A 25,779-nucleotide genomic window follows, 5' to 3' on the forward strand; every position below is an offset into this window, starting at 1 on the left:
ATAAAATTACATATTGTAATTAAAATTAAGCATTAAGACTACAACTGATTTATATTCCCCAATTATACATTATTTTTCTGGAAAGGCTTTATTTTTTTTACATTATAAATATTCAAATTCATTGCAATAATAACTTACCATTTTCTGTGAAATTACAACTAGAAACTTTCCATCTCTAGATGGAAATAAGTGAGTAATTTTTCTATTACTTTTGCATGGCACTCTGAAAAAATTCAATAACCTTACACTTCTATAACATGATGGTTTTTTAGAAACTAACTCATCATCTGCAACAATGCCACTTGTTGTTTCGGATTGCCCTGTATTTTTACTACCAACAGATACATTTTCATGAGTCTTAGAGACTGAAGCATAACCATTTAATGCACTAAAATCAGTTGCATCAGATTGATAGCTCAGACAAGAATCACTATTTTCATAATTGACAAGTGGTTGCTTAGTAGTATGAATGGTCACACTACTAGTTTCAGATTTATCTCCCTTAACTTTCATGTATTTTGATATCAAAGCTTCGAGTCCATCCGGATGTAGATCATTTTTAAATAAAAGCTTTGCTAAAATATTACTTGGATGTATCATATTGCTACTTGAATCATCATTATATTTTATTACACTTGAAGAAGATTGATTTTTATCATACACAGGTGAATCCACAAAGTATTCATAACTAATTTGATCTACACCAGTATCATCATCAGGATTTTCTGGTATACCGAAAAGTTCTGAATTTTGATGATCTTGATCATTTGTGAAATGAAACGCAGTTAAAATTGTTTGTTTATCTTTCGACTTCTTTTTTTTCTTCTTCAGACCTAATTGATGCGGTATATGACTGTTATCATCCACATACATAACGACAACTTCATCTTTCATATTTTGGATATTTGTGGAATTTGCTTTTCGAGCTCCACCACCTATACCAGGGCTAGTAGTTTCATCATTATTGGTAGGTTCGTTGGAAGGAGTAGTTATATATTCATATTGAACAATATATGAACAATTTTGAGCTGTCACACCACAAATAATCTGGGTCATATCTTTATTTAGGTTTGTCATACATGTGCTACTTGCAGATTTCGAATTTGCTTTTTGATCATTCAAAGATGATAGAATTGCAAGTGCTGTTATGGAAATTGATTCATTTGGAGAATCTGTAATAAAGAAAATAATGTGTGTGATAAGAAGTATTAGAAATTTAATATTACATGTACATAAATTATTTATAAGTTTTTAGTTTTTGATACAAATATTTAGTGTTTTTGTTTTAGTCCTGGTTTGGTATGTATATTTATTCTCAATATATTTCATAATTAATATTCAAATATTTGATTCATTGTAATAATGAATTTTCGATTTGCTGAATCAAGATAGTTAATACAACATTTTTCTCTGCTAACCCTTTTTTTAATTCGAAAATTGGGATGCTAATTCTTTAATACATACACACACACACACACACACACACACACACATATATATATATATATATGTAGAAACTATTACCTTTCAATTCTAAGATATCAGGAGTGATATTAAAACTAAGTTGCTTTTCCAAATCTCTATTAACAGACCAAATAGTAATCTCATTATCAGATTTACTGGTGCAAATGATTTCTGGGTGATCACCATCAGATACAGTTTGAATATCTGAGTAACTTCCAGCTGTTCCAGTAGCGTAAGAAACCTGGTAATAAAAATAGTATTATACCTAGTAATAAAATTAAAGAAAGAAACAATAATAATGAATTAACAATTATAAATACTTATGACACAATAAATATTTTATAACACTTGCTTTTACATATACAATATTGAAACATTTTAATAAATATAGAATGTCCATGCAAGAAAAATCAAAATCACGTATCATAGATATCAATAAAGGTACTAACTGCTATAGGAACATTCTGTGTATATTCTCCTTTTACAAAAGGACATCCCGGAGAATGCCTCTCATGTTCACTCCAAGGCTCATCAGTTCGGTCCCAGCATACTAAACACACACTACATGTGAAACACATTGCTCTATCATCTCCCACTGATGTTGGCTTGTAATAAAAACCGGCTTGGGCCATTTGATCCGGAAGAGCCCATCTAAAAAATAATATGCACATATAAATTTTTATTGTCAAATTTCATAATTTTTTTTTATCAAAAATTAAATCACAAAACTTTTATTTTATACTATATGTAATAAATAAAAATAAAAATTAATTGGTTTTTAAAAATATATTTTTACAATAATTAGTTTTCAATAATTTGCAAAGACTAAAAATTTTAGAAAGATAGATGAGAAATTAGAAAATACTGTAAAATACTAATTATGATTGATTAAATAACCTTGTAACAAAAAGCACATAAAAATACCTAAGTATTTAAAACAACACTGATGTTTTTTTATCCAAATAATTTTTAAACATACTTATAATCCATGTGAGGCCACTTATCAAATGTTTTTCGTCTAGCAGCTTCTGAAAACATATTTTCCCTATCAGGATCTTCACTTGATTGGCCCGAGCCCGAACCAGATTGTTCTAACAATGTATCAATTTGTTGATTTGCTGTTGGTGTTGAAGAATTATTTAGACCTATAACCAAAATGTAGTAAACAAATTATTTTTTTATTACTAGTTGATAATCAGTAAAAATTACTAAGTCATTCAATCATTTAATACTCAGTGCATACAGAAATACAAAATTACTTTTTTGATTTAGTTTTCAAATAATCAATTAAGTTTTTATGTGATTCAATAAAAGTTTAGTTTAAATTTTCGAAACTCAGAAAAAAAAAATAGATATATTTACCAGAAGTAGCAGTGACACTCCAATCCAATGTCCCAGTGGATAGTGTTAAAAGTCTTTCATGCATAGAAGCAACAATGGCCATACCAGGTGAGCATTGTTCACTTGACTTCATGTCTGAGTGTAATAGTGATACTATTGTTTGTAAAACACCTAATGGCATATTTAACTCTACAATATTCCACTGAAATATGTATAAAAAATATTAGCTCATATTCCATATTATTCTATAATTACACAATTACAGAAATATTTAGCATAATCAAATTTAAAAAATTTTGAAGAAATTATACATGAATCATTGAAAAGTGAATATTATTGTGGGTCAAAAACATTCAGAAGTATTGTAATAAAACAATATTTTGTTACATTATATGATACAAATATCATAATAACCTAACTGCATAAAATGACAAAGAAAAAACAAGGTTCAAGTAAAACTATATAAAAATCTTACCTTCTGGGCTTTAATTCCTTTCTTTGGAGTTGATTTGGCTACATCAATTTTCAGATCTAACATACTGGCAAAATCTGCCCACTGTCCATTACTTGGCAAAATCAGTCCTTTAAGAGATTGTCTTAGTAATACAGCCTATAAATTGATAATTTTGAGCCTTAAAAAATGTTCATTAAAGTATTGTGTACATTCAATACCTCAGAAAGTAGGAGTTCTAATTTTATGTTTTGCTTGATATCAAATGTAGGAATTTGTAAAATTGTTGGTAGCAAGAGGACACCATTATAATCAGATCGCAGTCCAATTCCCAAACCATTCCAAAATAATATTTTATCAATTCCAGACAAATATCGGCCACCAATGTTTGAATATGTTTCATCTGTAATAAACATAATGCTTTCTTATGAGAACTCTACAATACTCCATAATATTTAATCACATTAAAAAAATATATATTTCAACATAAACATTAGAGCATATATATTTAAAAAAAACTATTAATTAATCATAAATCATTTAAGATAAATCATAAAGATGATTTATTACCAATAATACATTTCATGTTTACTAAGTTATATAGTTGGGAAAAAATCTAATATATTTGATACTGAAATAATGAAATAAGACTACATCAGCATATAAATGTGAAAAATCAAATGTACATGGATTTATAAAGGCAAAGTAAAACATATCATAAAAATGTGAAACAACTTATGCACACTTTGTACTTTATGCTCAAATTTCATTTTAATAGATTCTTAGTCAAAATTCTCTTAATTTAGCAAAAGAGACAGACCTGATATTGTAGTTGATTGTAATATATCCCCAGAATTGACGTCTATGACAGTGACTTTCCCCAATTTTGTGCATACCAGTATGACATTTAGATTTGGATGGTGAACAATGAATGATGTTTCAGTATTAACATTTAGATAACCATCCTCCTTTAAAAACCAAGGATCTTGTGCCATCGTGATTTTGCTAAATGCATTTGTCAACATATAAACTGATACACTATTGACTTCATATAAATAATATCACTCGCAATAAAAATATTTGTAAACATTAGTTTTTTTCTCAAAACATAAAAGCGATATGTACCATATTTAATAAACTAAAAATAAAAGGTTTTGTACAATACTTAGTAGAAGAAAATAATATAATAGGTTGATGAATACTGGTTAATATTATATTACGATAGAAAACTAACTGACAAAGGATGCTATGAAAACTTTGGCAGTTACACATTCCTAAAAATATTATTTAAGCAAAATATACTTTTATCGTCACAAAACCTCAAGCACATATCACAGTATCACCCTTTCTGTCTTTTGCTATTTGCCATTCTGTTATCTATCCATCTCTTGAACTTTACGCAGTTCTCAAATAATTTACGCAGCTCTGCCAACATAACGAGATTTTGACATTTGATTTTTGGCACAAAATTCAAAAATGGTAATCCCAGAAAGAAAAAGAAAAATTGTTTTAGTGAACTTTAAATCGAATAATTTTTTGAGTCAAAATTCTTCTTTATAAATCTATAAATAACACACAAGTCTTTTTAACATTTTTCACATATGTTTTACTTTTTTAGTTGTTTCTAATAACGATTTGTATTTCAATTCACTTTTAGGAAAGTAATTACTTCTAAAAAATAAATCTCCTAAATATCATATGATCTTTATTTTGACATTTGAGTTTGAACAAAATTTAAAATTGTATATTTTTGCGAATAAGCAAAAGTATCAGTGTTTCGATAATATTTAATTCAAATTATACGTAAATATTGTCAGAATCCAAGAAGTAGAAAGTATTTGATTACCAATTATTTATAGATTAAGATTGTTTTAATTAGTGATTTCATAACTATATCAATTTTATAGTTACTATATATATATAAATACTATAAATTATTAAATAATTCTAACAGTATTAATTCTAACAGTATACTAAACTGCCTTTGAACTTCACTTATTGTTATATAATATTTTCTTCTAAACATTCAACTTCTCAGATATTATTATTATTATATTAATAATGCTAATTCAAGTACACTATATACACATATATATATATATATATATATGCATATATTTTAATATAATTTTTATTTTAAGTTCAAATATTTTAATGCTTTACAGTTGTCTGTCGATACTATTTCAATTATAACGGTTATGGGATATCTGTCTGAGTAAATTGATGACAAACATGATAAACATCCTACTTCACACGTATCTATGAGTAATACTGTTTTGCGCATTGAGATTGAGATCTACATGTTTTATTGTTAATAATCGTTATTAATTATCAACTTAAATACCAGGTAATGATTTAATTGCATCATATTTATTATATTGTAATAATATTAGTGAGATCTTATAAAAAACATTTAATTCGAAGCATCAAAATGGTGTCAGCTGGCATGACGTGCGTGAAGTATTTATTGTTCTGCTTCAATTTAATATTTGCTGTAAGTATTCATTATTCTAGTTAAAAAGAATATCATTTTATTAAACATATTCTTTATTTTATTATGTATGATAAAAAATCAATTGATTTATCCAATAATTTTTTTCACAGTGACTCATTCTGTTTGACATATGTATTTGTAATATGTGAAACGAACATTTCACAAATGAGTTACTTATTCTGTAACTTTTTACATTACTGAACGAACATCAATTTATATAATGAATTTGTATATATATTACATTTTTATAGCTTTCAGGACTTACCATTCTTATTGTTGGAGCCCTAATCCAATCATCTTTTCACCACTATTCTGAATTTGTAAATGCTAGTGTCTGGTCAGCTCCTGTCTTGCTTATTGTAATTGGCGCAATTGCGTTTGTTATCGCATTCTTCGGATGCTGTGGTGCTGTGAAGGAGAGTAATTGCATGATCTATACCGTAAGCGTTTGTAGTCTTAAATTTAAAGATCATTGGAATACATATAATAAAAAATTATTTAGTTTGCAGTATTTCTCATTGGTATATTTATATTGGAATTATCTGCTGGAATAGCTGGCTATATAAAGCATGGTGAACTTGCTGAAACCTTGGAAAATAATTTTAATACCAGTATGAATTCCTATATTGATGATAAGCAAACACGTGCAACATGGGACGTTATCCAGGAAGATGTAAGTATCTTTCCATTAGTATATATATATATATATATATATATATATATATATATATATATAATTTGTAGTGTGAGGGTTGGAAAGGGTTAATCTGTCATTGAAAAGAGCAATAACAATATAATTTTTATAATCTATTTTTACCTATTTTTTTAGTACTTTTTTACCTAAATTTTTAATAAGTTTCAAGACTGTTATAGCAGGTTCTACTACATAATTGGTTCAAAAATTATTTTTATTTAAAACTTTTTTTTCAGCTCGATTGCTGTGGTATGAATGGACCAAGTGACTGGAAAAAAGTTTTTAATAATGACACAATTCCAAAATCCTGCTGTGATGAGCTCCAAAGTGATTTTGAATGCAATATTGCTCAAGCTCATAAACATGGTTGTATGCCTACATTATTAGACTTTCTGCAAAATAAAGCTCTCATCTTGGGTGGAGTTGGTGTAGGAATAGCCTTCGTTCAGGTTTTTTTTTTTTTTTTTTGATAAGAGATGATATATTTTGTAGTATATGGTATAATACAATCTATTTTATTATAGGTACTTGGTGTTATATTTGCTTGTAGTCTTGCAAAATCAATAAGAAGGGAGTATGAGACTGTTTAAGGAGAAAAAAAATCACATACCAAAGTTTATCAAGAAATATGTATTATTCAAATATAGAAATGAATATTTCTTTATCTGTGCATAAAATTAATCTATACTTATTATTCAAATCTCAAAACTTATTTATATATATTTAGAATATGAACCTATGTTAAATCTCTGAAATATTTTTTATATTAAGTATATCATTATAATAAATTTGAATATATGATGCATTATATAAAAATATTTTTTTGTGTCAAAACTTGTTTTTAAAATATTAAATGTGAAGGAAAATAATTTTCTGCATTTTTCAAAATGAGGAAAAAATGGTTAAACGATATTGATTCAACAATTAATGACATTACCAAAAACAACATATTATCTGATGTTTTATTCATCTGTGATACTCACATTTTATTTATTTATATCATTCGCAATGTCCATATATATGCTATAAGCTTGTGTTACATTTTTCTTTAATAAACTACTTAATCTACACACTTAAAAGTAATTAGTAAAGATTGATTTCATTTATTATTTCTTTACTGGAATTAACTTGATCTTGAACTTCAATAGTATTTATACGTAGCATGGTATGTTGGCTTCTATAAACTATAATAAATAAATTAGAAATGTGTTATGTAATAAAATTATATTCTGCTAATGTGTCTTACAATTTATTCTCATATATTGCTTCCTCCTCTTTTTCTTAAAATGTGTCTTGGTATGCGATAATGTCTTTTCTATTACTGTAGCTGTGACATTTACTAAACCTTTCTTTATAAGTGGACGGCCTATAAGGGAAAAATCAGCACTGCCTACTAATAGTATCTACAATATAAAATTTAAATCAATGCAAATCCATGGCTTACTGAACAATTAGGACATTTAAGGATTTCATTTATACTGTGAATCATTGAACAAAATTTAAAAGCTATGTCCAACATATGTTAAATGCCTAATCATATGCAAATTTGTAATGTGTCAATAATGGGTTATTTATAAATACCTACTATATATAGTAGTAAGATAGTTGATGCTTATTTTATATTGTAATATTGTATGGAAATTGGTGCCAAACTTAGCACCAACAGTCACATAATCTTACATAAACAGTATTTCTCAAAAGCATTGAGTTGCTTTTTCATGTATTTTACTAATATTATTTCTAATATCTCAAATCACAAAAAAACTATTATCTCTGTTAATAAAATTCACTGTTTATGGCCATTTGAACAATTAATCAAGTTCTTTTATGGCTTATAAATAATGATTGATAAAAATATGAAAATTGTTACAACCTAGTATAGTATAGTTTCATTATGAAGTAATATTTGTGATTCTATTTTCTCAACTAAAAGCCTCTTCTTGCCAAGGAAATTATTTATTTAATTTTTTGTTTATAATTATTTTTATATTTCGGGCAAATAGCATGTCCACTTGTTAAGAAACTTTGAAGTATTGAAATTAAAAACTCATAAAAATTATGATCAATAATACTTGAGTACAACTCAAGTAACTATTTACAAAAAAAATTGTTTTTCTTTTATTTAAACATCAATGTATGTAGGTATAGCTTGCAGAAAATATGTTAATGATCTTTACATTACTTTATGGAGTTAAACTCTGAACTTTTCTAATTGTTATCGATTACCAAGCTTACCTTGTCTAAGCTTATTTTATCACCGATGTCCGGAGGCCAATAACCCTCAATAACTATAATATCCCCTTCAACTATTCTAAATTGTTTACCACATATGTGGACAATGGCAAACAGTCGTCCTTCTTCGCAGTTCGTTGTTAAATGATTCACATTTTCTATTACTGTATTATTCGAGATACTCTTCATTGGCTCTAGGGCATTATTTGTGCAGTATTTTCTATATATCAGACTATTATTAACAGATGGAAATTTATAATTTGCTGCATGCTGGTGTAGTAATATACTGCAACTACTGGCAGCTAAAAATAAAAATTTTTATAAAGCTACATAACCTACAAGGAATTAAATAATTATTCCTTTGCATACCAGGCACAACATTTTGTACAAATGTGCTTGCTAATCGAGTGTTGAGATAATGGATGGAGCTAGATAATAACTTTTGCGCAAACATTATATTTCCTACTAATTAATTTAACTCTGTAAATTCATAACACTTCTGTCACTGCCTCTGCCTACATAGCATATTATTATACTGTCAAGGCTACATAGGGCTCGGAGAGAGGGACCCACAGATAAGTAAGCATAAAGACCCAATGCCTACCCAATGTTTACTTATCTATGAGTGCGACCATAGATAAAAGTGCGGCAGTCTAATCTTTCATGTTGGTAAGTATGGAAACATCATTTTCGTTTGTTGAAATTTAATTTGTATTTGCTTTGAATTCGCTATTTTACTGTGCTGTTTGAAAGTTATTTATATTTGTTAATATATTTTTTGAGGCGTGTTTTTAATAAAAAAATATGGTTTACAAATGTTTAGTTCCTGATTGGAGGTAACACACGTAAAAATGTGTTAATTAAATGATTCAATGATGACCGATAGATTCAATATGGCGATCGATTTTTGAAACAAAATGGTTTTGAAAACGATTTTGGTATAAACTCTTGGCATATATATATATATATATATATATATTATATATATATATATATATTGTATTCTGTATTTTTTTTTGTTACTTTATTTTTATTACTCTTTTTGTATTTTAGCTGAATGATTTTAAGTAAACCGACATTTTTGGCAGATGACAATTCTTATATGTCAAAATGTTTTCAATGTCAAACAATGATATGTTGTTTTTTTGCAATATTTTCCATTTATTTCTACAATATTACTATAATTTTATATAATTCCCCACACCTTGAAAATTTCCGTCAAAAACTCTAAAAAGAATTATTAAAATCCGAATAACCGTTTAGGAGGAGTATCAATTCATACATCATTACAAAATAATTTTATATTTAAGATTTATATATAAGATATATATAAATATATATATTATATATATATATATATATATATATATATATATTAGTGATGTGCCAAGTCGAATCAAGTGATTCGAATCATTCGAATCAAGCCTTTAACGACTTGATTCGAATCAGATTTTACTTGATTCGGATCAACTCGCATCAAGCCGCGAAATATTTACTGTGATAAAATATGTATTAACACAAATTTTTCATAAATATAAAAATTTTCATAAATATAAATATAAAAAAATGTTTTAATTTAATTCAATATTATAATAATATAAAAAATAAATATCATAAATATAAAAAATAAATAATGAATTAAATCATGCGAGCCACCCGACTTTAATATGCTTAAATGTATCAGCCAACTCCAATCGTCTTTGTGTGACTTTAACCGCGTTCATCGACTAACTATATCATCCGACTTCATATGACTCAAACCGAATCAAGCGGCGATATGAGTTGTTCCGACTTCATGAGCCAAACCGAATCAAGCGGCGTTACGAGTTATTCCGACTTCAATTCTGATTCGAATCATCCCGACTTCAAGCCGTTCGAGCGATATGAGTTAACCGTATGGGCGATACAATGCGTCGTCGTTCTTGCGTGTTTATTTATTTTACGGAGAGCTGAGAGCGATTTTGTTCGTGAAATATCAATACCCAATTTTGATAATAATTAAGTGTTTTAGATTTTAAATGTTATCAGAATAAACCACTCGAAATTATGAAACGAGTTTCGGGAATCTTTCAATATAATTCTCTTTTGAAACAATTACTAAACACCAGAAAGTCAGTAAATAATATGTTAACTTCTAATTATGTAAGTAATGGCAAATTCACATTAATGAAATTAACATTCAGCTCTCAGTTTAGATGCGATCCTTTACTGATTACATAGTAAAATAAACAATCGACCCATGATTCCAAATATTATTTTATATGCTTTAGTGATGCACAATTGTTTGGTAACCTATTATTGTAAATTAATTTGAAGATATGTTTTAGCCGTCCTCAAAACTACATCATTTTTAATAATTTTCAGAATATACTTTTTGATAGTGATTTATGTTTACAATTTCTACTTTGTCGGTTATATTGGTTAAACTGACAATTTTGATTATAAATTTGGATCACTTTTACTAAATTAATACATCCATCATTTTTTTTGTCCATATATATACTTGATTCGAGTTGATTCGAATCATGATTCGAATCAGGTTTTTTTCTGATTCGAATCATTCGAATCGGGAATTTTTCGAGTCGGCACATCACTAATATATATATATATATTAGGGTGGTGCTTAATATGGACATTTTGGAATTTCCTTGCTCCCAAGGGCTCAAATTGTTTCTAATTAATAAAAAACAAAACTCTGAAAGTTTTAGCTCTTAATATTGTCTTTTAGATAGAGCGCAATTCAATCAAAGTTTTGTATGGAAATAGCATGAAAAAAATTTGCAGAGCGTCGAATTTTTACCAAAAAATGACACGAATTTTCACTTTTAATTCATTTGTCGCTAAGTTATACCTAAATTATTTTTTTTTTCAAAATTTTTTCCATGCTATTTCCATATGAAGTTTGATTGAATTACGCACTATCTAAAAGTTAATATTAAGAGGTAAAACTTTCATAGAATTGTTTTTTATCAATTTGGAACCGTTTGAGCCCTTGGGAGCAAGGAAATTCGAAAATGTCCAAATTAAGGACCACCCTAATATAAACATATAAATACAGGGCCAGTCTTGCCTTGCATGCGATGCATGCAAAAAATGCGGGCGCTCGCCTTAGGGAGCGCCAAAACGTGTTTCGGAAATTAAATTTATAATACATTATTTATATGTTTTATTAATTATATAAAATTTAGAATACTTAATAAATTATAATAAACAATCTAACTTAACTAGGGATACGGAGACACAAAAAGCATATTTATTTTGCTATTTTTTTTTATTTGAAGTTAACGTGGAATCAAAAAAGAAATTATCTAGTGTTCAATCCCATAAGGCCAAACCTGCGAAAGATTAAATTAATTATTGGGCATTATTGACGAAAAATTGCGAGCTGATTTAGTTGAAACTGTACTTGTTAAAAAATATAAACATATAAATGTAATAGGAAAAATGAAAAAATGGGTAGTCAGTGCTTAGAAAATGGCATGTTTGTTCCGAGAAATTGAATTGCAACTTTGTTTTTGTTGCAAATGTTTCGTATATGATGAACTGAATTGGATGATGAAGACATGCGTGGTGAGGATTAGGAAAATGGAACAAATATGAAAAATGGAAACAAAGTTTACTTTGGAACGAAAATCTAAAGGCTTTTTTTATATTAAGTGGTGTCTATACTCCAAATTTAATAATTTAACTATGCAGAAATAATACACATCAAATATAATTAGTTATTTTTTCAATATAGTTTAAGAAATGTGTAATTTCTTTGCGTTTTTTACTGATTTTTGGACAATACTTTGAAAAAACGTTAAAAATTTAACTTTAAATCAACAATCTGATACTCTGAATATGACGGGAAAGCAAGGATGAATACAATTCGGCTCTTACGATATCAATAAGGAGACGTTCACGACGCAATTTTGGATATTGTAAATAATGAAAAATTAAATTAAATTAAAATTTGAAAAATCCAACATGAAATACGAGTGTTATGAATTCTAGTTTTTTAGCTCTTTTAGCATGATTTGCTTAATGGAATAAATCGCAAAATAAATAAGTAAAATGTTTTAAAATCTAAATATTAATATTGCACATACGTTAAAAATAATTGAAAAATTAAAAATATTTGATTCCAATCAACTCGCGAATCGCCTCGATTTTCCAAATAAATTTAAAATCAATGTATTTTATACGATTTTAGATTATATCTAATTTTTGCGTACTAAATCCAGAATAATTAAAAATTAATTTTTAAAAAATATGTAAATATTTATATAATTCAAATGTTAAACTGTTAAAATAGGTAAAATTATAGGGGGGGGGGCGCTATATTTATTTAAATATAAAATCAAGAATACTTAGATTATAATAAACAATCTATGACTTAACGATGGATACGAAGCATATTTAGTTTGCAATGTGGTGTCAGTAGAAACAATTAACCGATTAATAACTCTGCAAATTAGGAATTTACTGTTCTGCTTATTGCTTAATCTATTTTATTGCATTTTTTCTTCGTTTGAAGTTAACGTGGAATCGAGAAAAAAAATATCTAGTGTTTAATTCCGCGAAAGATCAAATATTGTTAAGCATTATTGACAAAACAAATAGATTCAAATTATAATAGAAAAAAAGAGAAAATGGGAAATCAGTGCTTAGAAAATGGCTTATTTATTCCGAAAAATTGAATTATCACTTTTGTTTTTGTTGCGAATGATTCGCATCTGATGAAGAAACTTGAAGATATGTGTGGTTAAGTTTATGGAAATAGAGCAAATATGAACAACGGAAGCAAAATTTACTTTGGAATAAAGATTGTTAGGTTTTTTTGTAGATAATGGTGACCATACTCTAAATTTGATTATTAACTGTGCATAAATAATACAGATACAAATATAATTAGTTTTTCTTTGTCTCAATATAGTTCAATAAATATGTTCTTTGCATTTTTTACTGATCCTTGGACAATACTCTTAAAATACGTTAAAAATATAACTTTAAAACAACAATCTGATTCTCTGATTCTGATGGGAAAGTAAAGATGAATACAATTCGGCCTTTTCGATATCGATAAGGAGTAGTTTGCGGTGCTATTGTGAATAAGTCTAGTGTTATTTTTGAAAATGTAAGGCTAGTTTTTTTTTGCTCTCTTGGTACGATTTTCCCAATAGAATAAATCATCGCATAAGAAATAAGTAAAATGTTTCAAATCTCAAATATTAATATTACACATACGTTGGAAATACTTGAAAATCTGAAAATATTTGATTATGATCCCGCGAATCGCCTCGATTTTCTAAATAAATTTAAAATCAATTATATCTAATTTTTATGTACCAAATCTAGAATGATCAAAAATTAATTAAAAAAATTACGTTCATATTAATATGACTTAACATAACTTTTGACACAGAAAATATTGTTTTAGTTTTGAAAGTTCGATTTTTTTAATTTTTCAAATATTTCTTTGTCAAAAATTTTTAAACGAACTAAAATTTTAAAGAATTGAATTAAAAATAGTTTTTCTTAAAATTACATTTTTTGTAAAAAAATGTATCAATATTTTTATTAAAAATTATAAACCTTTGCGTAAGAGACTTATAATTTAGTAGTCTACACTTTTAGTATTTTTTAAAGAGTTTTTCCAAAGTTTTGATGATTTTTTAAATATTTGCGATTTTTTAAAAATGTTATTCAGTTTTCAAATGTTACAAGGATTATTTTGAAATTTTCAAAGTTTTTAAAACATATATGAAACTATCAAATTATAATATTCATTCAAAATGCAGGAATAACAGAATCCATATTTAGTTATCTAACTCTATTCAAATGTCGAATATGTGTTTAACAATACTTGCTACAAATTATATTTTTTGTCATACTTTATATTTTGAATAATTTTGCGCGAAATTAAAGTTTATTTTGAATTTTTTGCATATTATCCAAATATAATTTTGAGTTATAAGGAGTGTAAAATTATCTTCCACAAACACATCACAATAGTACATAAAAATTGAATGACATTCAAATCAAGCAACAGCATTTTCAGCAGGGGTTGGCGGTGGGCAACGAGTATGGGTGCATGGAACAATAGAATTGCGCAAAGGACCTCCGTTTTGCTGTGTGTGTTGCACAGCTTGCAATCGGCGAGCTAAACGCACTAATATCAATTCCTGAAAATATAAGTTATTTTACACAATTATTTATTTTCACTTATTGGTTATATAATTCAAATTTATATATTTACTGACAAAATTATATGAAAATATGAACATGTCACTATATCAACTAAAAGAGTTACTACCTGCGGCGACATAACTGGGTGGGAAGCACCATGTACCATGCGGAGCAGTGTAGCAGCTGTTGGTGTCATCAATCTGCGCAATAGCGCCTCGCGTTCTTCTTCTGTTAATTTTCCTGCAGGAGAACTCTTGTTGCATTCACTACCACAAGCTAATAAAATATTTTTTGAATTATTGAATTTACTATACTTATTTGTTTATTTCTTGTCATTTCTCATAGATCTTAGATCAAAATCGGTTAGCTTTCAATTTAGTTGAACATGCAATAGAATTTTCTAACGTAAGTGAATTTTATGTTAAGATTAAGATTAAAAATTAAGCGATTTATAAAATAAAATACGAGCTAAAGCTTGTTTAAAGCTAAAGCCAAGAATTTACTTGTATCAATTATTAAATGATATGCTGACCATGTAAAGTAACAATCTTTCCATCCGGGAGTTTTATTGGCTGGGTATGTTTAGGACAATCAGGTCGACCAGTGCATACCAAATCCATTTTCTTCTGAATCTGGCGAGCACGATTTAACATCATTGTTGGAGTTGGCATAGATAAGCGGACCATCTAAAATGATATGTATTTTTTCTTTTTTAAATAGAATCAACATTTATTCATTTTTTATGAAACTTATTTCACACGCAATATTTACGGACCAGCTCCAATATACAGCTATAGTGCAGTAAATGGAGAGGAAATAAGAGTGTAACTTCTTAATTTTTTACTGTTACCCTTAAATTCAAAAGCGAAAACAATTTGCACTCCTCCACCACCCCCCGAAGGTCCCTTTATGTATGAAGTGACATTGAGTCATTTTATCGCTAGAAAACGTGTTTAATATTAAAGGATTATAAAGTATTTTTAATACATTTACCTTACAATAAAATCACTTTCAATCATAAGAATAGTCAACATTGTAATCAACTTTTATCGATGAACTGCACACATCGCAGTAATTCCCAACGGGTAATAAAATCCGAATGGAAAATAACTTGACTTGCACTCACACATATAAAGAAATTCTATTGATCATATTCAAAATCAAGGGAAGTCACTTAAACTAAATAAAAGTGTGAGAAAATAAATAATTACATAAAAAATATTATGTTTAATTTAAACTTATTTTGATATATACTATAACATCTCACAAAATCGGTTGATGAAGAGAAAAGCTAATTGAACACCAACATTTATTTGGTGGCAGCGGTGAAATTCTAAATAAACTGCGCCTAAAGTTTTGATTCTATCGTTTGTGATTCCCGATATTTCTGTTTGCAAATGTTGATATATTATTGAATCTAAATTTAGTTGATCAAGTTCCTGTCGCTTCCTGTATCTATTAAAAATTTTGACAAATCATTTTTCGTATTTGGTGTCATTAGTTGAATTATTTCATGATTTTCAGTTTTGTTGATTTACTGTAACGGGATCGTTTTTTGATGATGATGAAGGTATTGGAAATTGGGATTGTGAATAAGTAATTTGCTCATTATTGTCATATTTTGTGTTTATCGTACTTTGTGTATGTGCGTTCATTGAGTTTATCATATTTTTTGTAAGTATGCGAAATTACATGTTGCTTGTAGCTGCGTCATGTTAGTATTACTAGAATTTGAAAAATTAGTTTTATTGTTAGATACTCTACAATTCGGATCGTTACATTCAGTTATAATAATTTGTCTATAATATTGTCTATTAAAATTTTGTTCAGTTGGTTTAAAATTTTGTGAAAATGTACTTTGATTACAATTTAAGTATTTCGGTCTATTTTCTGAAAAAGCAGTATTTGAAAAAGTCTGATTCGTCGTTTCTTCTTCAACAGCGAAATTTACAGCATCTGTAATATCATTAAATCTGCAACATTTAACTAGGTTTCTAAGTGGTTCTTTTAATCCGTTTTCAAAAACTTTTATTCCAATTTGTCCTATCATAGTTATGTTACAGTAGTAAATCTGTCTTAAAATTTCTTCTATTTTATCGCCGATTTTTTTTTACCGATTCGTTATGTCTCTGTCTCAAACTATTTAGTTCAGTGATTAAGTTAGGTATTGATCTTTCAGTTGCATATTGTTGCGTTAAGTAATATTTTAAATCGTTGCAAGAATCAAATTTTACAAATTGCATTCTAGTTAATATCTCTGGTAATTCTAGCTAATAATCTCATAATGTTAAGTAATTTTTTCGCTTTGCTTTCCGTCAAATCTTTTGCTAACATGCTAATATAAAAGCTGGCAAAGTTGTCGAATCTCCGTTAAAATTAGGTATTAATGTAAGCGCGATTAGCGGTTATGTAAGCGGTTAACTTACCATTTTTTGCACTTTTTCCTCGTATCTGCGGAACGGCTAGACCTGCCTTTGTCAAAAACTAATCAACACGTCTCCTTATTAATACGAATCGAATGTTTTTTGAATTATTTAAATCGGTTGATCGGTGTTCCCGAAATCGTCGAACAAAAATTTGCATCCGCACACACACGCACATACACACATACACACACATACAGCTATTTTTTCTAAAGTATGCAAAAATATTCAGAAACCTTTAAATAGTAAAGATATATAAAAATTTTCATTTTCGATTATTTTGCGATTACTATAACTTACCCTACGGGAAGTTAAAAAGAAAGTTTTAGGTATAAATATTTTTCCTCATATACTAAAAGGTTTAAAGTATATTTTAAGCCTAAAATGTTTTTTGGTTTTTCGAAAAAAATACAGTGAAGCAACCCCTTAAGAACTATAAAATCACATTTCACTGAAATGTATAAAATGTAACACGTACCTTGCCGCTTGATTGCTTTAAGTACAACAATTAAATCTTAATATCTTTCATATCTAGCTTAATATTTTTCCTAAACACTTTATAAAACACCAATTTATTAAAATTTTATTTGGCATAATTTTATCCATTACATGATTTTCGTTAAAATGTATATTTTTGGAAATATTTGCAAAAAAAACGATGAAAAACGCAAAAAACGTAAAGTATCTGATTTTTTGAAAGTTTTATGAAAAATTTTTTTCTCACAATTAGTTCTTCTATCAATCTCCGACGTTATTTCGAAAAAATAAAGTTACACCACTGAGAAGGTAAATTGCTTGACAAGTAAATTGATAGGCCGGTAAAATGGTAATTTAATAAACAAGTTGTCTTTTTTTACCTAAACCTAAACAAGTTGTCTTTATTTACTTGTCAACCAATTTACCTATCAACCCGTTCCACAGGTCTACCAGTTTACCTGTCAACCTGTTTATCTGTCTCGTATTTGTCTATCTACTAGTTGTCCTGCCTATCATTTTACAAACCCTCCAATTTACCTGAACACCAGTTTGCCCATCTACCAATATACCTGTTTACCTGATCATCTGTCTACTTATCTATCTATCTATCTATTTATCTGTTTACCTGTCCATCAATATGCCAAATTGGTAGACAAATTGTTGAACAGGTAAATTGGTGGATAGCTAAATTGGTAGACTGATGAACAGGTTGATAGGTAAATTGGTCGACAGGTAAATTGGTGGACTGGTAAATTAGTGGACTGGTGAATTGGTTGACTGACAAACAGGTTGACTGGTGAACTGGTAGACAGGTAGAGAGGTAAACAAAAAGTAATCTAGGCAGGTAGACTAGAATACAAGAAAACTGGTAGATTAAATGTAACAAATATATAGAATTTTCTCAAACACATTTAAATTAACTGTAATTATATTAATTATATTGCACAGACACGTGCTAGTATGCCATAAAATTGTAGCTTATTATTTTAAATTTTAATGATTGGATAATGTTTGACTCATCACATCACAAAAACAACTTTTGACACAAATTTTGACTATATTTTCTCAAACTTTGATGAATTTTTACCATTAAACTATTTGTCGTGGAGCCGTAACATTTTAGTATGTTTCATAAGACCACGATATCTATTGCAAAAAATGGTTCATAAAAATCGGCAAAAAAATTTGTTTCAACAGTTAATTTCAAGAAAACAGCTCGGTAGATTTTTACCAAAAACTAATCAGTATCATTCCCAACCAATATCATTCAAAATGTTTTTGATTTTTTTAAATCGGTTCAGAATTGAGAGCTAAAACGTGGACGATTTTGTTTTCACTTTTCAGCTATTTACAACGAAATGGTTCGGCCGATCGTCGCACAAAACTGAGAAAAGATAATCCTCATCGAGGTACATCAAATGGCTAGCCATTTTTCTTTTATATTTCTGAAATCGGTTCAGGTGTTTTTGAGTAGACGTCGATGAAAGGTCTAATTTTGACAAACGCCAAAAAAACGATACTAATTTATGCAAACTTTGACGAATTTTTAAAATAAAACGACTTGTCGTAGGGCCGTAATATTTTAGTATGACCTATAAAACGAAAAAATCGTTGAAAAAAAAATTTAACTAGAAAACGGCTTGGTCGATCTTTACTAAAAACTAATCAGGTCAAATCCCAACCAATTTTTCAAACGGTTTTTGATTTTTTAAAATCGACTTTTATTTTTTTCACTTTTCTGCGATTTACAAAGAAACGGTTCGGCCGATCGTAGCGCAAAACTGATAAAGGACGGTCCTCATAGAGATACATCGAATTCTTTTAAATTTTTGAAATTGGTCTAGCTGTTTTTGAGAAATCTTTTATTTACGGCAAAAAATCTGTTCACACACACACAAATATTTTTTCTAAATTTGGTCCCATTCGATTCAGAATGGCTTGAAATGTCGAGAAAACAAAGTTAGCGAATCGGATTTTTTATGAAAACATAAACTTCTTCTACGGGAAGTTAATAAAATTTGACTGTTAACAATTATAGTTTTAAAGAATTTCAATAACTGCGTAATTAATCAAATTTGCTACTTTTAGTTAATTTTGACCTGTTCCATTTGTGATTTCCGCAATGGTCTCAGTTTCTTCTTTTCTGGAGAGAAAGTTTTGGTTTTCCTATCCTGCTGCGGGCGACCAGATGCAGCGGGCGCGCTCGCCACGCTACCTTCACTTCCGCTGCTACGAATTGCAAGCGGAACATCCGGCTGAGTTATTTTTTTACGTTGTAATAATGCAAAATAACATCCTTCCTCTTCTGGGCGCAAGCAACCGTGCTTTAATAATAAAAACATGCCTATTATATATGTAAGGAAACTAGGGGCCATATTTAACGGGAGTAACTAGTAACACGCGTTTATCAATAGAATCTTAAAAAAATTTAAAATAATTTTTTGTCCCGATTGGACATGTACACCGTCCTGCCTGAATAATATTGACATAGCTACTGACCCGCAGGCCAACGCAATAAACAGAAATGTGCAGGCCCATCATTTTTGACAGATTGATCTGTCATAAAATTTGGTTTTGAGTTATTATTATCGAATAATTTTAAAGTATATATAATTGTAACAATTTTTGTGATTGCTAAATTTTAAATAGTTATCTTGATCAATGTAAAAAAAATACACCTGGGTTAGTTGAAACAAAACCTTGGGGCTAGTTGTAACATAGCAGAATTATATACAGATTCATGTGAAGAAAATTGGGTTATAGTTTGTAAGATGTAATATGGGTTGGGATCTTCAGATATATTAATTTAAAAAAAATTGTCACAACCAGCCTCTGGCTTCTCTATTTATTTTATCTAAGTGCCTGGCAAATGTGAGAAAATAAGAGTATGTTTTACCTGTTGTGGGCATAAGTCTGGCAATTCAGATTTTTCAAAATAGTAATCTGCAATATTATTTTCATCTGGGTTGCGATCTGTAAATTGCAATTAATTATGATAAATTAATTTTTGAAATAATTATAAAGATTAAAACAATACAAGATCTAATTTTCAGATATATTTTACTTCTTTATAATCATAAAAAATTAAATTTTGCGTAAAACCATCACTAAAAAATCTTTGTATGAGGCAAAAATTAAATAATGAATTTATGTTATTTATAAGTACGACAATTTATAAAAAAACTAGTGGTTTTTTTGAAAACTAGTATGGCATCGTGCTTTAAGGCAAATTGCTGGACCTTCCCGTACCGTAATGAAATGTTCGAAGAATATTAAATGTTTTCAAATAGATTATTATAAATAAATACTGTAACATTGTCTAATATTTATAAGAATTATTTTAAACTGAATTGCAAAGTTGAAAATATTTGTTTAAAGTAAATTAACTTAAGTCAATATTACAATTAAAATCAGAATTATTTTCTATATACAAAAAAAATATTTTTTGAAAAAAAAAATTGAAAAAAAAAATTGAAACAAAAAAAACAAAAAATTCTTTTTCCAAAAGAAATTATTTTGTTAAAACAAGCAGAAAGTTTTTTGAATCATTCAAATCGGAGGCTTAGTTTTCTCAAAAACTGTTATTTTTTGCACATTTAGCTCTGTATCTCCGAAACCGCTGGACCTGTCTTTGCCAAAAACTAATCACCATTCATTCCCCGTCATTACAAATTGAATGTTTTTTGAGTCATTCAAATCGGATGCTCCGATCTCTCAAAAACTCAATTTCTATTTTCAGCACTCTTTGCTGCGTATCTCCGAAACGGCTGGATTTGCCTTTGCCAAAAACTAATCTACACATCTTCCTATCAATAGGAATCGAATGTTTTATGAACCATTCCAATCGGTTGATCCGTGCGCCCGAAAACGTGGACGAAAAATTGTATCCATACACACATACACACACACATCATTTTTTTCTGAGGTATGCCAAAATCTTCAGAAACCTTCAAAACGTCGAGAAATGTAAAAATTTTCAATTTCGATTTTTGGACGCTTACAATACCTTACCCTACGGGAAGTTAATAAGATTAATAAGTTATTGTTTCTTATAACATATTTAAGTCATCAATGAGCTAAGATGTAAGTTTTTATATAATAAAACCACAAATAGCCCAATCTAAATTTATCTAATCTAAATTGTACTCACACAGACATTAGTCAAAATTATTTAAGATTATTTTCAGCTTCGGAATAGTCATAGACGCTAAAAATAATAAACAACAAGAGGTTCATCATGCTCTGTTTTCAATAATTCGTATTAGTAAAATTGTTTGTTCAAACATAATTTTCATTAAAGCTGTGGCCTAATCTACTTGCCGTTATTGTCACGCAAATTAAATACTATTACAAACCAGTCAAAGATTCACAATAACTGTATGATTCCTCGCTGCTATCACCATGCATTCCAGGCTTTTGTTTTATGTCTTCAGTCATTTGCTCTATTTTCATTATTTTGTTAACTTCTTCCAGAGTTAGATTTACCAGGATATCATTTTCATTTTCATTATTGGAATGAGTTTCATAAATTACAAATTGAACCTGAAGATCGTTATACAAATATTTCATTACATGTATACTTATGTACCCAATATTTTTTTAAGATACACATAGCTTTATTATATAAGTATATCAGTATAAAAAAATAGTATTGGGTAATTAATCAATACATTGTACCTGTGGCAAAGACATAGCACTACGTAAAGTCGCTTGTTGTTCTAATAAAATTAGTTTCATCCTTTCGCCATCCTCTTGCTCATTTTCCTGCCTAATATAATTTTAACTTGTTTAATTTTGATGTATATATATATTTTATATATATATATATATATATATATATATTTATGGTGTCATTTGCCTACCGTATGTAAAAGATTTATATTTTTTGTGGAAAAAAATCAATATGGCATTTTGTTGGTATGTAATCGCGATACAACCCTTAGTTCAATTTTTACACAAATTAAATCTAAGTTTAAATCTGGCCGCCTCAGGAACTTGGTATATCAGATTAATTTCTCTAATTGTGAACTTTTTTATATCGGTAAAACTAGCCAAAACCTGAGTAAACGCCTTCATCAACTTAAAAATAACTCAAAAAATCCTAAGCAATTTAAGACAATGTTAACTGAGCATATTAATTTAAACAATAATATAGATTTTTTCAACCCAAAAATTTTACATTTTGAAGAGAACGTAATTAAAAGAAGATTCGCCGAGGGGTTGTTTTTTCAATTGTTATAACAAATTCAGAAAAAAATACTATATATAGTATTCGCGGTAAAAGTAAAATATTACCTTGGATTTTTTTATCCAAAATAATTGAACCAATAGTGTTTTCTATAATTTTTATAATCTCGTATAATATTTGAATTGGTTTTTAGTAATTATAATATCTAAATTACATTTTTCTTAGAAATAATTTATTATACATTATTACCAGGGACGCTCCTGGGTTCCTGAGCGCCCGCGTGCCATTTCTTTTTTTCTATATAATAATGTAGACATTTTATTTTTCTTAATCATAATCAATATTATACATATTCTAATAATGTCTTAGCTCATAAGTAAAATGAAATTTTTGGCAGATGACAGTTTTCATTTGTTTTCAATGCCGAACAATGTCTCAAATATTTTCAATGTCAAACAATGGCATGTCGTTTTTTGCAATTTTTTCTATTTATTTCTACAATATTACTATATTTTTATAATCACATACATCCTAAAAAAATCCTTAACAAACTTTAGAAAGATTTATCAAAATCCGAATAATCGTTTAGGATGGATTTATACATTTTAGTTTTACGAACAAATAATTTGCAAAATTTGAATATTTTGTGTACGCAGAATTTTTATCATTAATCATTTCAAAATAATTTTAGTTTAATTTTTTCAGCATTGACCAATAGTAAGCGCTATTTTTTTATTCATCGAATTTATATCAAAACAATGTCAAGACTGCATGATATTATAAATTTGTAGTGCATATAAAAGTTTTTAAATTATGTTTTTTTTACATTTTTTTACAGTTTATATTTACATACGTCAAATGGATGTATGTGTGTGTGTGTGTGTGTGTATGTATGTACGTGTGTGTATGTATGTGCGGATACAAATTTTCGTCGACGATTTTGGGAACAAGGATCAACCGATTTGAATAATTCAAAAAACATTCGATTTATATTGATAAGGAGACGTGCTGATTAGTTTTTGGCGCAGGGAGGTCTAGCCGTTCCGAAGATACGGGGCAAAAAGTGCCGAAAACGGTAACTCAGTTTTTAAGAGAACGGAGCGTCCGATTTTAATAATTCAAAAAACATTTTACTTATATTGACAAGGTGAACAACCGATCAAATTTTCATAAAGGCAGGTCTAGCGGTTTCGGAGATCTAATGAAAAAAGTAAAAAAAAAATGCCATTTGGCGGTCAAAAATAATCATTAGACTTATTCACATCAAATTATCAGATATTTTATAGAGATTTTAACAATAAGTATGAATTTGGTTTACAGTCCTATGGGTTCCGTACCAATGTTTATGCGTTAGACGGCGACGCGGCGCTTACGCGCTTTGTAATTTCGTCTTTATGCAGTTAAAGCAGTACGATTGCTTTGAAAAGAAAGTTTAGATCTTCCAAAATATGTCAAAATAAAGAAAACATTTTTTTTTCCAAAAAAAAAAAAAAAAAAAATTTTTTTTTTTTTAATTTTTTTTCAAAAAAAGTAATTTTTTGTCCAATTTATAGTTTCTCAAAAATCTTATTTTTTCGAAGTAAATTTTTTTCAAAAATGTTAATCGTTTAAAAAAAAATGATACGGGAAGTTCCAGCAATTTGCCTTAAGGCACGATGCCTTAATTGCCTTAAGACAGAATTCCACTTACAGCTAGTTATATAAGATATACAGTGGTGTTGTCGAGCCGGAACGCGCTGGAACATCGCTTCGGAAAATCATTTTTGGGCCGGAATTATATATATATATATATATATATATATATAATTATATATACTTTATTTAGTCAAAAATAATTTTTTATATAGAAAAATATTGTTTTTTATATAGTTTGATATAAAGTTAAAAAGCTTCACATACTTTGCTATTAAATTAAAAAACTTAAAGAAAGTATATACGTATATAATTTTTCAAAAAATATATTAAACATTGAAAAACAAAACATTATTTACCTGTAATTTAAAAAACTATTCAATCTTTAATATATTTTTTGAAAAAAAAAATAGGAAAATAATCCATTCTTTTTTTATCTTTATATATATAGAACACGATTACTCTGAAATTCAGAGTCTTAATAAACAAGTTTAACTAACTGTTTTGTAGAAAATTATTAACTATATAAAAAAGTTAATTTAGTTTAACGTTTTCTTTTTTTCACAGAAAAACATAATTTCAAAACTTTTATGTGCACTACAAATTTATAATTTTATGCAGACTTGACATTGTTTTGATATAAATTCGATGAATAAAAAAATAGCGCTTACTATTAGTCAATGCTGAAAAAATTAAACTAAAATTATTTTAAAAAGATTAATGATAAAAATTCTGCGTACACAAAATATTCGAATTTTGCAAATTATTTGTTCGTGAAACTAAAATGTATCCATCCATTACAATCCATTAACAAAAAGTCCTAAATAACAATAGAAATTTAAACATAAATACCAAAATCAAATTTTTAAAATTATATACTTATGACCTGGTAAGTTTTTCCATCAAGTCTAAATTTCCGTAACCGTAACAAATAAGTTCCAATGGGTCCCGAAGCAACTCCATGCCGCTTGGTGGTGAGGCAAATACTGCAACAACACTTTCCAAACCACCATGATTTAATTGTTCCTGAAGTGATTCACAGTGAACTGTAGCATTACGTATACCTAATTCGGAGAGGTAATCGGCGATTTCGTCTCGCCTGCAAAATATATAAAATATATATGGAACATGAATAGCACTTCACCATTATTAATTAATCACTTCAAAAATAATTATTTATTATTATACAATTTTAGCGTGTTTTTATTATTA

General features: G+C 28.1%; 4 protein-coding genes across 4 annotated transcripts in view; 1 reads left to right on the forward strand and 3 right to left on the reverse strand.

The window, feature by feature from the left end:
- The window catches only part of LOC113385265 (baculoviral IAP repeat-containing protein 6-like), a 61,610-nt gene extending 60,798 nt beyond the window's left edge, over positions 1 to 812 (reverse strand). The window contains exon 1 of the mRNA XM_026623103.1: positions 139 to 812. Within this exon, the coding sequence (XP_026478888.1) occupies positions 139 to 600 (462 nt within the window). The 5' untranslated portion in view covers positions 601 to 812. The remainder of the gene's footprint in view (positions 1 to 138) is intronic.
- On the reverse strand, positions 620 to 4,321 carry LOC113385551 (baculoviral IAP repeat-containing protein 6-like). The gene is made up of 9 exons (XM_026623403.1): positions 4,077 to 4,321; positions 3,478 to 3,659; positions 3,281 to 3,415; positions 2,827 to 3,007; positions 2,444 to 2,609; positions 1,914 to 2,115; positions 1,525 to 1,705; positions 703 to 1,172; positions 620 to 634 (listed from the first exon to the last, which is right to left on the reverse strand). The coding sequence occupies exons 1-9, from the start codon at positions 4,279 to 4,281 to the stop codon at positions 620 to 622; spliced, it is 1,737 nt and encodes a 578-aa protein (XP_026479188.1). The 5' UTR covers positions 4,282 to 4,321.
- A 1,175-nt stretch (positions 4,322 to 5,496) lies between these two features.
- Positions 5,497 to 7,275, forward strand: LOC113385019 (CD63 antigen-like). The gene is made up of 6 exons (XM_026622819.1): positions 5,497 to 5,603; positions 5,681 to 5,750; positions 6,002 to 6,190; positions 6,253 to 6,423; positions 6,681 to 6,893; positions 6,969 to 7,275. Exons 2-6 carry the CDS (start codon positions 5,688 to 5,690, stop codon positions 7,032 to 7,034), a joined length of 702 nt encoding a protein of 233 aa, XP_026478604.1. The 5' UTR covers positions 5,497 to 5,603; positions 5,681 to 5,687; the 3' UTR covers positions 7,035 to 7,275.
- Positions 7,276 to 7,420: 145 nt separating this feature from the next.
- LOC113384673 (39S ribosomal protein L21, mitochondrial-like) lies at positions 7,421 to 9,191 on the reverse strand. The gene is made up of 4 exons (XM_026622424.1): positions 9,046 to 9,191; positions 8,680 to 8,978; positions 7,691 to 7,847; positions 7,421 to 7,628 (listed from the first exon to the last, which is right to left on the reverse strand). Exons 1-4 carry the CDS (start codon positions 9,128 to 9,130, stop codon positions 7,528 to 7,530), a joined length of 642 nt encoding a protein of 213 aa, XP_026478209.1. The 5' UTR covers positions 9,131 to 9,191; the 3' UTR covers positions 7,421 to 7,527.
- Between the last annotated feature and the right edge of the window lie 16,588 nt (positions 9,192 to 25,779).

The sequence above is a fragment of the Ctenocephalides felis genome, unplaced genomic scaffold, assembly GCF_003426905.1.
Source record: "Ctenocephalides felis isolate EL2017-DRISC unplaced genomic scaffold, ASM342690v1 CF-g0.4_SCAFFOLD_03571, whole genome shotgun sequence".
Classification (NCBI taxonomy): Eukaryota; Metazoa; Arthropoda; class Insecta; order Siphonaptera; family Pulicidae; genus Ctenocephalides; species Ctenocephalides felis.

What these genes read in the sequence shown, in the direction of transcription:
- LOC113384673 (XM_026622424.1), bottom strand. Translation starts at nt 9,130, where the DNA reads ATGTTTGCGCAAAAGTTATTATCTAGCTCCATCCATTATCTCAACACT. An exon ending in TGTACAAAATGTTGTGCCTG is followed by an intron (nt 8,979 to 9,045) that starts GTATGCAAAGGA and finishes TTTTATTTTTAG; the next exon opens with CTGCCAGTAGTTGCAGTATA. An exon ending in ATAAAATAAGCTTAGACAAG is followed by an intron (nt 7,848 to 8,679) that starts GTAAGCTTGGTA and finishes TTTATATTGTAG; the next exon opens with ATACTATTAGTAGGCAGTGC.
- LOC113385019 (XM_026622819.1), top strand. Translation starts at nt 5,688, where the DNA reads ATGGTGTCAGCTGGCATGACGTGCGTGAAGTATTTATTGTTCTGCTTC. An exon ending in GTAATTGCATGATCTATACC is followed by an intron (nt 6,191 to 6,252) that starts GTAAGCGTTTGT and finishes AAAATTATTTAG; the next exon opens with TTTGCAGTATTTCTCATTGG. An exon ending in GGGACGTTATCCAGGAAGAT is followed by an intron (nt 6,424 to 6,680) that starts GTAAGTATCTTT and finishes CTTTTTTTTCAG; the next exon opens with CTCGATTGCTGTGGTATGAA.
- LOC113385551 (XM_026623403.1), bottom strand. Translation starts at nt 4,281, where the DNA reads ATGTTGACAAATGCATTTAGCAAAATCACGATGGCACAAGATCCTTGG. An exon ending in ACAATCAACTACAATATCAG is followed by an intron (nt 3,660 to 4,076) that starts GTCTGTCTCTTT and finishes TGTTTATTACAG; the next exon opens with ATGAAACATATTCAAACATT. An exon ending in GAGTGTCACTGCTACTTCTG is followed by an intron (nt 2,610 to 2,826) that starts GTAAATATATCT and finishes TTTTGGTTATAG; the next exon opens with GTCTAAATAATTCTTCAACA.